We start from the raw sequence: 15,740 nt of genomic DNA, 5'->3' as shown, positions 1-15,740 counted from the left end.
TTCTGACCGATTCACCCGATTCCGATCCGGATCGCCGATTCGTCGATCCGGATCGCCGATTCGCCAATCCGGATCGGTTTTTGAAAAGCCCGCTCCGGGTTACCGATCCGGTTTTTAAACCATTGTGTTAAACCCAGCGTTTTAAAAAACGCCGAGTCGAACCGGACTCGCCCGGTTCGACTCGGAAATCGTGAAAGGGGACCGGATCGCCTAAAAAATCAGAAATCGTCCGGTTCTAGAGAGAACCGGACAATTCTGTACAGTGAATTGCCGATTCACTGTACGGAATCGGCGAGTCCGAACAGTGAATCAACGAGTCCGTACGGAAATTTTTTTTTTTTTTTTTTTTTTTGTTTTTTTTTTGTAATCTATGATAGATTTTTTTTGTAATACTTGATCGATTTTTTTGTAATCCATGATCGAATTGTTTTTGTTTTTTTGTAATCCATGATCGAATTTTTTGGTTTTTTGTAACCCATAATAGAATTTTTTGTAATCCATGATCGAAATGTTTGTTTTCTTTTCTTGTAATCCATGATCGATTTTTTTGTTTTTTTTTGTTTTTGTAACCCATGATAGAATTTTTTGTAATCCATGATCGAATGTTTTGTAATACATGATCGAAATGTTTGTTTTTTTTTGTAATCCATGATCGAAATGTTTGTTTTTTTTTTTGTAATCCATGATTGAATTTTTTGTTTTTTGCTTTTTTTGTAACCCATGATAGAGTTTTTTGTAATCCATGATTGAATTTTTTGTAATCCATGATCGAACTGTTTTTTTCTTTTTTTGTAATCCACGATTGAATTTTTTTTTTTTTTTGTTTGTTTTTTTTTGTTTATTTTTTTTTGTAATCCATGATCGAATTTTATGTAATCCATGATCGAATTTTATGTAATCCATGATCGAATTTTATGTAATCCATGATCTAATTTTATGTAATCCATGATTGAATTTTTTGAAAATTTGTGATTTTTTTTTTTTAATCCATGATCGAATTTTTTTTTGTAATCCATGATAGAATTTTTTGAAAATTTGTGATTTTTTTTTTAATCCATGATCGATTTTTTTGAAAATTTGTTTTTTTTTTTTTTTAATCCATATTATTCAAAGAGAAAACGAGAGAGATGATGATTCTGAGGCCACCCTATCCCAGCCATATTATTCACATATCGAGTCCCAACAGCAACAGTGTAGGGATGAGCACGAAATACTGTAAATTAAATGCTGAATGGCGGTTCATGCAGGGAAAGAACATATCAATATTCGCATATTCATTCAAAAACATGAAAATTCTTAATGGAGTACCCTAAAACTTTATATCACATTTGACTAGGTTCGTTAGATGAAACCAATGGTTTAAAAAACGGATCGGTGACCAGGATCGAGCTTCCAAAAAACCGATCCGGATCGGCGAATCGGCGATCCGGATCGGGAATCAGGTGAATCGGTCAGAATAAAGCTTAAAAAAAATTCGAAAAAATTATTAAAATTATTAAAATTCATTATAAATATTGGTTTTTAGGAATTCAATAAAAAATGAGGGTACTCCATTAAGAATTTTCATGTTTTTGAATGAATATGCGAATATTGATATGTTCTTTCCCTGCATGAACCGCCATTCAGCATTTAATTTACAGTATTTCGTGCTCATCCCTACACTGTTGCTGTTGGGACTCGATATGTGAATAATATGGCTGGGATAGGGTGGCCTCAGAATCATCATCTCTCTCGTTTTCTCTTTGAATAATATGGATTAAAAAAAAAAAAAACAAATTTTCAAAAAAATCGATCATGGATTAAAAAAAAAATCACAAATTTTCAAAAAATTCTATCATGGATTACAAAAAAAAATTCGATCATGGATTAAACAAAAAAAATCACAAATTTTCAAAAAATTCAATCATGGATTACATAAAATTCGATCATGGATTACATAAAATTCGATCATGGATTACAAAAAAAAACAAACAAAAAAAACAAAAAATTCAATCGTGGATTACAAAAAAAGAAAAAAATAGTTCGATCATGGATTACAAAAAATTCAATCATGGATTACAAAAAACTCTATCATGGGTTACAAAAAAAGCAAAAAACAAAAAATTCAATCATGGATTACAAAAAAAAAAACAAACATTTCGATCATGGATTACAAAAAAAAACAAACATTTCGATCATGTATTACAAAACATTCGATCATGGATTACAAAAAATTCTATCATGGGTTACAAAAACAAAAAAAAACAAAAAAATCGATCATGGATTACAAGAAAAGAAAACAAACATTTCGATCATGGATTACAAAAAATTCTATTATGGGTTACAAAAAACCAAAAAATTCGATCATGGATTACAAAAAAACAAAAACAATTCGATCATGGATTACAAAAAAATCGATCAAGTATTACAAAAAAATCTATCATGGATTACAAAAAAAAAACAAAAAAAAACAAAAAAAAAAAAATTCCGTACGGACTCGTCGATTCACTGTTCGGACTCGCCGATTCCGTACAGTGAATCGGCGATTCACTGTACAGAATCGTCCGATTCTCTCTAGAACCGGACGATTTCCGATTTTTGGGCGATCCGGTTCCTTTTTCACTATTTCCGACGTTTTTTAAAACGTTGTGTTAAACTATACGAAAATGTTCGTGTAAGGATTTGATTCCACCAAAAATTATTGGTGCTTTCAAATTGAACTTTGCCAACATCTTATCATCTCTAAAAAAATTTTTTTGTATGGAGATAGGTTTCTATACTTTTTCTCAATATAGGAGAACTATCCTCCTCCTACCATTTAGCCGTCTAATTTTGATCTAGCTACTCACCTTTTGATCTTAGATTTGATGTCTCAAAGTATTTTATTTTTAGTTTTTTTTATACAAATTGTACGAATATGAAATTTGGTGCGTGTCATCTTCTCATTGGGACGCTCTTATAAAAAATATTAAAAATAATTTTTCGATAAAATATAATGACCAAAGTACTTTTTGAAAATTTCAAGAATATTTTGATCATTTTATTTCATTGAAAATTTTTTTTTTTTTCCCTAGTACGAATTTAATAGAAGATTGGACGTCCAAACTTTGGTATCAAAATAGTTTATAGAAAAAAAAATTAAAAATAATATAATGTAAAGAAGTGACATTGTAATTGAAACAATCTTAACCCTCCATTCAAAATGGACGGTTGGATAAAGAAAAATATATAAATTTTATAATGTGGAGGAAGCATAAAAAGCTTACCCTACTTTTCGTATCGTACACACCCTATCACTATTTTCTTGCTCTTGCCTTTAGTCAAAAAGTGGAAATTTTTAAAACTTAACTACCTTTTTAATAGACATATCCCCTCTTTCTCTCTCTCGACCCCAACTCTCTCTCTTTCTCCTATTTTCTCTGGCTCACCATTAAATCTCTCTACCTATCCTCTCTGTCTTTCTCTCTCCACCCGCCCCGGCTCACCATTAAATCTCTCTACGTACCCTCTCTGTCTTTCTCTCTCCACCCGCCCCCTCTCTGTTTTTGTGCACATAATAGCATACCCAAATTTTTCAGCAGGTTCACCCATTTTCTGTCTTCTCCAAACCCCAAGAAAACCCAATCCTCAAAACAAATCCCCATCTCAGTTTTTTCAGCAGGATTCACTAACTCTTCTCTAGAACCCAAGGAAATCTATCCCCTCAAATCAAATCCCCATGACAAGAGGTTCACCCTCTCAATTTTTCAAAGGATGGAGAGAGAGAGACGGTGGGTAGAGAGAGAAAGAGAAAGTACAGATAGAGAGAAAAAATGATTTAATGGACAGAATGGGACAAAATGTGGTGTCTTAATTTTTGCATTGCCCACATGAGGGTTAAGCAGTGTTTCTCCACATCCGTGTATCTTGTTTCATAATCGACTATAGTTTTACTATTGTAATATATGGTTTTCTCTTTTCCTTGATCATCATACTGCCCCAACATCGCGCCCATGGTCTTGTCCTTCACTACTATGTAAAAGAAGAATGGCTTAGCGAGAGAAATTTGGAGAGAGAGAGAGAGAGAGTATGTGTTCAGGTAGAGAGAGAAGAGATGGTTATTAAAAGGGGTAGTTTAATATCAAATAAAGCAAGAAAAAAATAGCGACTGTAGGGCAGGTGTGTTATTAAAAATATTGAAGGTAGGATGTCTACAAATTTCATTTTGGAAGTATCTATAGTTTACCCTTAATTTTATGGACACGGTTTCTATAGAAATGAGTCGCCTCTTCAAAATCTATTTTTGAGATGGATTTTTTTATTTAATTTTTTAGGACATGAAATCTCTAATATGGACATCATGAATATGAATAAATAAATAAATTTTAAAAATTAAATAATAATTTTATTAAAAAATATTTGGACCATTAGATTCAAATGTTTTTAGATGGACCACAAATTTGTATCTTATCTTTAAGATGGATGCTTTATATCTTGGGACTGCATATTGTAAAAGTGTGGTCCAACCCCACATGAAACAATTTTCCTAATTTTATTTGTAGAATTAAAGTTATATTAATGTTTTATTTGAACGATACATATTTGATATAATCTTAAAAGGAATGCCACTTTTTTCTATTATCTTAAGGGGATCTTTTCCATGAGTCCATGTAGAAATGAGTCAACTCTTAAAAGTCTATTTTTGAGATGGATGTTTAGACTTATTTTTTAAGGACACCTAATCTAACATGGAGATCATGAATAAGAATAAATAAATAAATTTTAAAAATTGGAAGTAATAATTCTCTCAAGAAAACTTTTGGACCTATAATTTCAATTGTTTTTAGATGGACCACATATTTACATCCATCTTTAATATAGATGCTCTATACCTTGGGACTGCATATAGTAGAAATGCGGTCCAGCCCGGGTGAAACAATTTTCCTTACCGTAAAGGATGAAGTTTCTATAGGGCCTAGGCTTTATGAAAACAAAATAACACCTCACATCAAATCCTCATCCAAAAAGCACTTTCGGCAATAGAAATCTCCACGCTGGATCTAAAATCAATTTTTAACACCGACAATAGGATTTGAAGCTCAAAAAATAGTACAAATTTTGCATATCTATGAACACTTATTTTTAAGGTGAAATGGATGGTTTAGATAATTTTTTACATTAAACATATTCTTAGAGTTTAAAATTCCAAAAAAAATTTACGACCACAATGTTCATGCCGAGATGATCGATCTAAAGATTTTTTAATGCTTGAGTTTTAATTTTCCATAAGTCATGAGATGAAGCTTTACTTATTCTAATAGGGTTGGTTGCAGGCCTATCACACTATTTTCCTTCTTTAATAGCCTACATCTATCTTTTTTCCTTTATAATATTTTAAAGAACAATAAACTTTGGGCATTCCTACTTTGAATTAGGTAAACCGGGGGCATTCAATAAAAATTAAAATATTTTGAATAAGAAATTAATCAAAATACTCCTAAACTTTATGTTTATTTTTTTTGTTTGTTTCTATTGAGTGCACACTGTTTTGATAATGCCCCAATATGTGAAAAAAAAATTTAAAATTTTAAAAATAAAATGATTAGTAGCTGCCTAATCAGGCAAGATTAAAAGTAGGCGATGAGCGTACATTCCATCAACTCCTTGGCCTACAATAACAGGATCACATATCAACCTTAAGCAATCAAAGTAAGGTGCACCTCTAAACCATGCCAGAAGATACAATTATGATGTCGAAAACTTCTAGGATGGCTTAAAAAACTATTTTCATTATTATTTATGAAAACTAAAGCTCCAAAAAAATTACAAATTGGGTAAATCTATAAATACTTGAAAATTTATAAAACCGATTATTATAGATAATATATTACAAGATGCACTATTTTCAGAACTTGAAATCCCTTTTTGCTATATTCATATCTCGAGGTCACGATGATGATTTTGAGGGTTTTCAAGTATTGAGAAAACCTTTTCAAAGATATATATAAATATGATTAAAACTTTATTTATATAAATAAAATTGTAAAAATCTACATTGTTTATTTTATTTGCCGGCTATACATTTGACACTATGAATGGTGTACAATATCACAACTATACTTCTAGACGGTTGTAACCTATATATACCACACTAATACATGTGTGTTTATGCGGATATATACACAAGAAAGATCAAAATCCTTAGCGGCTTGGTTATTTGTAAGACTAAGCCATAGTTTTGGAAATAGGAGGTAGATCCGGAGTAGATCTAGGTTAGATTGATGAAAAAGGATTTGGGTTAGTTAGGTATAAAACTTGAATGACCAACAAGCCTTCGTACCCCTGATTTATTGTTAAGACGTTCGGGATCCACACACGCAAAAAGGGTGCTCAGCCTATAGCCTCTTTTTCCCCGTAGGCTTGATCGAGAAACATGTCCTCTCACCATCATCTCAGTCATGCGATGCATGTGTGGACAGGGTTGCAATCGTGTGATTAAAAAATAATTTTTTTTCCAAAAAAATCTCTAATTTTTTTAAATCCTTTAAGAATTTTAAGACTTTCCACAACTCTTCAAAATATTGTTTTTTTGAATAGAACCAGTATAAAACTGGATTTTATCTTCTTCCAAAAAAAACTTCTTAAAAAAACTTCTTCTCCATAACTTTATTGAAACTTCCATTGTTTTCATTGACTTGATTCTTCCAAATGTGATTTTGAGATAACACATTAAAAATAGGATTAAATTAAGAATCTTGATTTAAGAAAAAAAAGTCATCAAAAATTTTGACCAAGATATTCACTTAAGAAATTGTATTAGAAAAGACATAAACAATGTACCGTAATCACACGATTGCAACCATGTTCACACATGCATCACATATTCCATTTTTCTGTATTGTTCAAAGGAAGCCCGTCCGGTTTTTTTGGAGCCTCGCGGGGGATTCGCCAAGGTGATCCATTGTCTCCTTTCTTGTTCACCATTTATGCCGAGTGCTTTAGTCGTTTTGTACGAAATATTGAAGCTAAAGGTCATTTTATGGGCTTTCATATGTCTAATAACGGTCCTTGTATTTTGCATCTACAATATGCGGATGATACATGGTTTTTTTGTGAGGCTATAGGTGACCAGGTTGAAAATATTGCTACGTTTTTTAATTGTTGTGAAGTGACCATGGGGCTTAAAGTAAATTTTGGAAAATAAGCAATGAATGGTATTAATTGTAATGACTCTGTCGTCGGTGAAATTGTTCGGATTTTGGGCTCTAAGGTGGAAGCTTTTCCAATTATGTATCTGGGTATGCCAATTTCAAATGGAAGATTACCTATGGTTATTTAAGATAAGGTGATCCAGATGATACAAGTTAAGCTTGATTTTTGGAAGTATAAATACCTCTCGTTGGGAGGTAAGATTACCTTGGTAAAGGCATGCCTATCAAACCTACCAATTTACCAAATGTTTTATTGCAAATTCCTCCTCGAGTCGCCAAAAAAATTGAGTCTTTGATGAGGAATTTCCTCTGGGGTTTTTATGAGGACTCCAAAAAGTACCATCTTCTTCGATGGGATAGGGTACGCCTAGGAATGAAGGAAGATTGAGAATAAGGAAGATTAGACTTGTGAATCAGGCCTTACTCTGTCAATGGTGGTAGAGAAGCTTAAACTTCAAAGATCAGCTGTGGTATCAAGTGCTTTCTGCTAAGTATAGAAAGGATAGATTTAAAATATGAGTTGGAATGAGAAATGACACAAGGGAGATGTCCTATTGCTGGAGATCCATTAATTCATGTAAATCTTTGATACATATGGACATTCGGTGAACTTTAAGAGATGGTTGTAATATCTCTTTTTGGCATCATAAATGGATAGGTTCTTCTCCGTTGAAATATGTCTTCCATTACGTTATCAGCGCATGGATAACCCTAATGCCTTAATTTCTGATATGCTTGAAATTATGAGCAATCAAGTGGCTTGGAATATTGTTCTCCCCTATAATAGAATTTCGGATCATGTTTTTCAGGAATATGTTGGACTATTCCATGACCGTTGGAGATGGATTTTGCCTAAAATCGCCATTGTTTGGAAGTGGTCGTTGCTGCTTAAGATTCAAGCGATCGTATGGCTTGCAATGCAAGATAAGGTTCTCATTGTTGATAATCTTATTAAGAGATGTAAGATTTTTCCTAATATTTACTGCTTATGTAAGAATGATGCTGAAACAAGGGCTCATCTGTTTCTCCAATGTTCTTTTACGTTTAAAATTTGGCGTTGGTTTTTTGACCAACTTGGGGTTGCTGTGGTTATGCCTTCGGAAGTCAAGGGGAGTATTTCAAACTTAGCAGTATCTATGCTTTTACAAACAGGAGTGATGATCTGGCAAATTGCAAGAGGTTTGATTTTATGGGAAGTTTGGAAGGAAAGAAACATAAGAGTGTTTGATGGGATTTACATGCCTATGGACAGAATTCTTGATAAAATTTTACATTCCATTTGGCTCTCTTGTTCAATTATAAAAGCTGTGAAATATTTTCTGGAAGTAAATGTTAGGAGAAACTTATCAATTCTTTTCCAATTAAGCTATTTTAAGTGTCGGCCTAAGGGGAGATGGGTTCCCCCTTTTTAGTAAGGGTTTTTTAGCTTAATTTTGACGGTAGCTCATTGGGGAATTCAGGTCCTGCTGGTTTTGGAGGAGTGGTGAGGAATTGGAATGGATCTGTTATCTTTTCTTATGTAGACCCTTTGGAAGAGAAAACTGCAAACTGTGCAGAACTTATGGCTCTCTTCAATGGTTTAAAACTCTTCGTGGCAAGAAACTTGAGGTCTTATTGTGTTGTGGAAAGAGATTCTTTGAATGTCATCAAATGGTGTAATAGGGAGCAAAAATCGTTTTGGGAATTTCGATCTATTCTACTACAAATTTGGGATTTGTCTAGGCGTTTCCTGTTCTCTTTTGCACATGTCTTCCGTGAGGCCAATGTGTTGGCGGATTTCGTTGCCAAAGGTAACACTTCTTTAACTGAGACATTGGTCTCGGACTCTGTAATTTCTCTTTGATCGTTGATTAATAAAGTTATAAATTTCTATCAAAAAAATGTACCGAAAGAATAAAATACACCCTCAAACAAACAACATATCATATTTTATTGCCCCAAAAAAAAAAACCTTAAAACAACTGTATACCTCAAAATAATATCTCATTTTATGCTTCCAACAAATCCGTCAAATGTTTTGTGCCGAGATAGTAAAGTAAGTACTGTTGTTGAATTTAATGAAATTTAGAGAAAAATTTGTTAAGTATTACCTTAAATTATACTAAGTAAGAACATAAAAATATTATTCAATTACTTTGATGTATCCGTAATTTCATTTCATGACATCACTATATATCGAATTTTTCACTCCTTTTTTAACTTAAAACAAAATATTCACAATTATTTAATTTGCCTAATTTTGGCATTCTGTATTTTTTACCCCATTTTTCGCCTTTGAATTATGAACCAAAGCCATTATATTGCCAGCGTGTTGGTGTGCATATATATTTGCTTGCCAACGATGTTTATGAGTCTGATAATTTCTATTTTTTCATATTTCTTTATTAGTGTTCCCATAAACAAGGCCTCATCGCATGTTTAGAAATAAGATGATTTTTTAACCTTTGAATCTCTTTATTTTAGAAGTAAGGAATAAGGCGCAGTCTTAATTTTTCAAATTTTTACCTATGAATTTTTATGCTCAAAAAAACAAGTATTAGTTTACACCAATGGTTTAAAAAGTGGATCGGTGACCCGAATGGGGCACTTCAAAAACCGATCTGATCTGAATCAGCGAATCGACGATCCGGATCAGGAATCGAGTGAATCGGTCAGAATAAAGCTTCAAAAAAATCCGAAAAAATTATTAAAATTCATTATAAATATTGATTTTTAGGAATTCAATAAGAAATGAGGGTACTCCATTAAGAATTTTCATGTTTTTGCATGAATATGCGAATATTGATATGTTCTTTCCCTACATGAACTACTATTCAGCATTTAATTTACATCACACAAAAGGATAAATATAGAATTATCATGGAACAAGTATATCAACATACATGGACTACAATAAAGCATACAATTAGTAACATACGATCTAAAAATAAAATGACAGACGATGTTGTTATTCTTCTTGGTCACGTTGGTGTCATTGATTGAATTCGTTTGACAATTCATTGATTCGATCTAAAAACGAATCATCGATATTAGCAGGCGTCTGACTATACCCAAATCCCTTAGTGTTAGTGTTTTGTTGTGTTCCCAATCCAAAATCCCCGAAGCTTGTCCATCCTTCATGCTCACCTACACTGTCGTGCTCATCCCTACACTGTTGCTGTTGAGACTCGATATGTGAATAATATGGCTGGGATAGGGTGGCCTCAGAATCATCGTCTCTCTCATTTTCTCTTAGACCCCCTTCCCACTCTCCCTCATTATGTGCAATATTACCGACATCTCATACGAATTGTGGATGCGTTGGCTGGCTGCTTCCTCTCATGCTGCTCATCACCTTCTTCAAGATCTTCCTTACCGATAGCCTCAAGGAACGCTCTCTTGTGCAACACTGGCTCCTCCAGTTCTACTACCCATTGGTCTGCTGTGTCTGTGACAAATATTGTGTCTAAATCTATCGGCCCATAGTCTTCAAGCTTCCTTCTTATTTGTCGCTCTCGGAGGTTTAAATTATAATGAACGTACACTAGTTTTTGAAGCTTCTCAGAAGCAAGTCGATTCCTCCTAGTAGTGTGCAACCATTGGAACGTACTCCAGTTGCGCTCACAGCCAGTAGTAGAACATGTTTGGGAGAGCACCCTGATTGCTATCCTCTTTAGGTGAGGTGCATCAGTACCATATATCTCCCACCATTCAGCTGGATTAAAATGCAAAAAGCATTGTAAGGGCAAGAACAATTCATAAGATTAAATATATGAATGAACAAAATATAAGCGAGGGGATAACCTGGATCCATCATAGTTCGAGAATTCCTGGCAAGTCTAGTTCTGAAAGATCCTATAGCATCCCTATACATAGCAAGCTAAAACAAATATATTAGGTTTTAGTGCATTATTCCTCACAAATACAACAAGTCAATGAAGTTATTATCCAAACATTAAATAATACCTCTTGTATTGCTGCTACTTGGTTTCGATGACTTCTCTCCAACCTTGCAATAATGTATCTGACCCCTTCCATAATCTTGTGGGGATGTTCAGGTGTTAAATAGAAAAATTTTGGGTTGAAGTAGTAACCTACAAAATATATAGATAGAAAAATGTCATTTACAATTTCATAAAAAAATGATTTAAAATGAAATATTGTAATGATATAAATATATATTTACCAGCATAATGAATTGGACGTCCAAATTTGGTGTTCCACATCTTTTCTACAATCTCGATCACTTTGCTAGCAAAACTACACTTCTCCCCAATGGTTGATTTCGTCCTCTCAATACCTTCATAAAGGATACCCATGGTAGGTTTCTTGTCAGCATCCACCATTCGTAACACCGTGATCAAAGGGGCAGTGGCCTCTACAACACTGGAACATCGAGACCAGAACCGCCAATTTGAGACTATGTTGTCCACTTTTATACCGGTACTGGACTTCGAGAGGCGGTCATTTAACCACTCTTCACAGGTAAACAATCTCTTTAATGCACCTTCAGATTCTCGAATGGAGTCCACAGCTAAGTAATCGGTCGCAAAGCGGGTTATGGCAGGCTTGATTATCTCTTTTTTCTTAGAGTGTTCTCTAAACATAAATAAAATTTTAGAGTGGTTGCATATAAATCTCGACACCAACCTTGCTTCCTCTAGAGTCTTTTTCACAATTTTGATCTCACTAATCTCCTCTAACATAAAATCGATGCTGTGTGCAGCACACGGGGTTCATACTATATGCTTCCTCTTATCTATCAACTTGCTGCTCACAAAAACACATGCACCCGTATTGTACGTAATAAACTAAACTACATGCTTACCTCCCACCTCCTCCACTATCTGATCATATAGTCGTACGTAGAAGTTTACATCCTTCTTCGTCTTTGATACTTCTTTGCTAGACAAAAAAGCTGTACTTTTTGGGGAATAGGCCAAGAAGTTTAAAAACTCCTTTTTGCTAACTTTATTCAACCAACCATCACTCATGAGAGTAATGCCTGTCATTGGCCAACTCTGTTTATATTCTTCAATCCACTTTGTAACTTCCTCCACCTCTTCATATAATATTGGCCCACTGAGCTCATATGTCGTCGGGGGTTTTACTCGGGCTCAACTCTCTGGATTGCACTGATTGTAGGTGGAAAATATGGGCTATTGGCTGCATCAAAGGGAATCCCTTTATCGTAGAACCATTACCAATATATCTCCCCAATATGTTTCTTGTACCTTTAACCATGCCTTTTAGGGTCATCTGTTGTGACTTAGGCTTTGAGAGAAATGGGTCTTTACGACTATGACCTGCAATACTCGCACTCCTAGGTAACCTAGAAACAATTTCTTCAACATCTGATTCTCCTTGATACATATTGCCACCAACCCCTCCATACATATTTGAGCTGGGCCCGCCATACATGCTCGAGCTCGGTTCGCCATGCATGTTTGAGCTAGGCCCACCATGCATGTCTGAGCTAGACCCACCGGGCATTCTAAACCCACGTTCCCTCTGATATTGTTCATGTAAACTCAATCTTGTGGCCTTGTCCAGGTCATTATTATATTGCTCTTCTAGGTCATTATTATATTGCTTTTCTGTATCATTCCTGCTTGATGGCATATATAAACTAGCTATCTCCTCATTCATCCTATGTTTGGCAATTTTTTTACCTTTGTTAGCATTAAGAATTGCCGCAATCTGTTTTTTTACATTACTAAATACACTAGTGCATGCAAAAACATCTCCCTTAACCCCTGCCAAGTATTGCTTGAACCTATGTACCCCATTACTTATCACTCTTTGACAGTAATTACAAATAATTTTGTCTTTTTCGTTGGGATCGAGTCTGACCCCATGTTGCCATATAGGGTCTTTTGCAAATCTTGACATGATTCAACTGTTTTAAGATGTAAAAAGTTAACAATTAACTTGACAGTTCAACAAGAAAAATAATCACCATGTGTAGTGATAATATGTTGGGGTAGTTCATGTAGTCATATTTGTTGTTATTTGTTATTGCAAAATACCTCTATTGACAATAATATTTTCGTACATATCAATTACAAACATACAGGATAATATAATAAAAAATGCAACCTCCAAACATGGCTACAACTCAATTGTCAAGAACAAACATTTTTTGCATTAAAAAATTAATAATAAAAACAATTCTTCACAGAGTCACCTAACATCAGTCATTCCAACTAAAAATGCATTAACGACAGATTAAAAAAATACAGTTTTGCATAAAAAATATAATAACATGCAATTTTTTGCATAAATAATCTATCAACATACAATTTTTTCAACAAAAACTTTAACAATAAAATTTTAAATATGGTTTAATACCTCATGATAATTAAAACCTTGTCACGATTTTCAAATCTTTACGAAAATTCATCATTTTTCAAAAAATTCGATCATGGAAAAAAAAAAAAAAACGTATAGCAAACTCAAACAATAAAAATTAAAAATTGGGTTTAATACATCATGATAATCAAAACCTTATCACGATTTTCACATCTTTTAGGAAAATCATCATTTTTCAAAAAATTCGATCATAGATAAAAATAAAATAAAATAAAAAGTACAACAAATTTTCAAAAAATTCGATCATGGACTACAAAAAAAAATTAACAAACTTTCAAAACATTCGATCATTGATTACAAAAAAAAAATCCATCATGGATTAAAAAAAAAATCACAAATTTTAAAAAAATTCGATCATGGATTAAAAAAAAAAAATCACAAATTTTCAAAAAATTCGATCATTGATTACAAAAAAAAAATCGATCATGGATTAAAAGAAAAAATCACAAATTTTCAGAAAAAAGCAATCATGAATTAAAATAATAAAAAATAAAAAATTTTCAAAAAATTCTATCATGGATTAAAAAAAAAAATCACAAATTTTCAAAAAATTCGATCATGGATTACAAAAAAAAATTCGATCATGGATTTAAAAAAAAAAAACAAAAAACAAATTTTCAAAAAATTCAATCATGGATTACAAAAAATTCGATCATGGATTACAAAAAATTCGATCATGGATTACAAAAAATTCGATCATGGATTACATAAAATTCGATCATGGATTACATAAAATTCGATCATGGATTACAAAAAACTCTATCATGGGTTACAAAAAAAACAAAAAACAAAAAATTCGATCATGGATTACAAAAAAAAAAAACAAACATTTCGATCATGGATTACAAAAAATTCGATCATGGATTACAAAAAATTCTATCATAGGTTACAAAAAAAAAACAAAAAACAAAAAATTCGATCATGGATTACAAAAAAAAAAAAAAAACAATTCGATCATGGATTACAAAAAATTCGATCATGTATTACAAAAAATTCAATCATGGATAGAAAAAAAAAAAAAAATTATATTCTTCACAGAGCCATCTTACATAAGCCATTTTAACTCAAAAATCCACCTATAAGTGAATAAATTACATCCAATTGAGTACATTTTCTTATAAACAACAATATAAGGAATCAAAACCCTAAATTTTGAACACATTATCATCAATAAATCAAATCAAATCGATTAAATTGAGCAAAAAAAAAAAAACACAGTTCTTCACAGACAACGGACATTGAATCTAAAAAATGAAGCTCAAATTGAATAAATCAGATCAAATTGAATACATCTAATTATAAACAACACTATAACGATTAAAAACGCTAGAAATCTAACACATTATTTGTAATATATCATGAACAAAAAATCGAAAGGCGAAAAAAAAAAAAAAACAGCAGAAATTTTTTTCCACAGACATCATTGTGTTCATCTAAAACTTCATGCTGTAATTGACCAAATTAAATAAAATTGAATATGTTAAATCATAATAGACACAATAAAGATTAAAAACCCTAGCAATTAAACTCATTATCTTCAAAATATGCAGTGAAATTAATCATATGGCGGAAAAAAAAAAAAAACCCAAACTTCTTACCTGGTTTTGTAAACCCGAACCTTCAATATCCAAATAACACTGTTTTTCTCAACGATTATCACAAATTCGTAACAGTAGGTTTTGATGAACAACTTTATGATAAAAATACCTACAAATTTTGACAGATTCATGCCCTATTTGACATGAAACACAAGGAAAGGCAGAAACCCTAAAAATGCAACTTTCGTGATCCAAAAACACAATTTCTCAACCATTTAATCTATGAAAAAACTGAATAAAGCTGTTTAAAGCCTGCATATTAGATCACATGCCCAAAAAAACAAAAAAAATGATCAAAAAAAGACAAATTTTGAAAAATCCCGTGAAGAACACTGTGCAGCCCATGTTCTTCACGAGACTCGCCGATTCCGTACAGTGAATCGGCAAGTCACTGTACATAATCGCCCGATTATCTCTAGAACCGGGCGATTTCCGATTATTTGAACGATTCGAGGCGTCTACTGTCGATTCCCGAGTCGAACCGAACGAATCCGATTCGACTCGACGGTTTTTTAAACACTGGTTTACACCAATGTAGAAAAAGGGATTTGACATTTATTTCACTTATTCCCATCTTAATTTTATGATATAATTTTTAATTATTCACTTGCAGATTTTCTTT

General features: G+C 32.7%; 1 protein-coding gene across 1 annotated transcript; it reads right to left on the bottom strand.

Annotated features, from left to right (window-relative positions):
• Nucleotides 1-9,974: 9,974 nt before the first annotated feature.
• LOC148783864 (uncharacterized) lies at nucleotides 9,975-13,649 on the bottom strand. Its single transcript, XM_088852094.1, has 4 exons — nucleotides 11,335-13,649; nucleotides 11,115-11,242; nucleotides 10,953-11,028; nucleotides 9,975-10,863 (listed from the first exon to the last, which is right to left on the bottom strand). The coding sequence occupies exons 1-4, from the start codon at nucleotides 11,852-11,854 to the stop codon at nucleotides 10,439-10,441; spliced, it is 1,149 nt and encodes a 382-aa protein (XP_088708220.1). The 5' UTR covers nucleotides 11,855-13,649; the 3' UTR covers nucleotides 9,975-10,438.
• Between the last annotated feature and the right edge of the window lie 2,091 nt (nucleotides 13,650-15,740).

This window comes from Amborella trichopoda, chromosome 1, assembly GCF_054954075.1.
Source record: "Amborella trichopoda isolate Santa Cruz 75 chromosome 1, AtrichopodaSantaCruz75HAP2 v2.0, whole genome shotgun sequence".
Lineage (NCBI taxonomy): Eukaryota > Viridiplantae > Streptophyta > Magnoliopsida > Amborellales > Amborellaceae > Amborella > Amborella trichopoda.
Note: the sequence above shows the minus strand (reverse complement) of the source record. Positions and strands in the feature narration are given on the sequence as shown.

What these genes read in the sequence shown, in the direction of transcription:
- LOC148783864 (XM_088852094.1), bottom strand. Translation starts at nt 11,854, where the DNA reads ATGTTAGAGGAGATTAGTGAGATCAAAATTGTGAAAAAGACTCTAGAG. An exon ending in AAGTAGCAGCAATACAAGAG is followed by an intron (nt 11,029 to 11,114) that starts GTATTATTTAAT and finishes TATTTGTTTTAG; the next exon opens with CTTGCTATGTATAGGGATGC. An exon ending in TCGAACTATGATGGATCCAG is followed by an intron (nt 10,864 to 10,952) that starts GTTATCCCCTCG and finishes ATTTTAATCCAG; the next exon opens with CTGAATGGTGGGAGATATAT.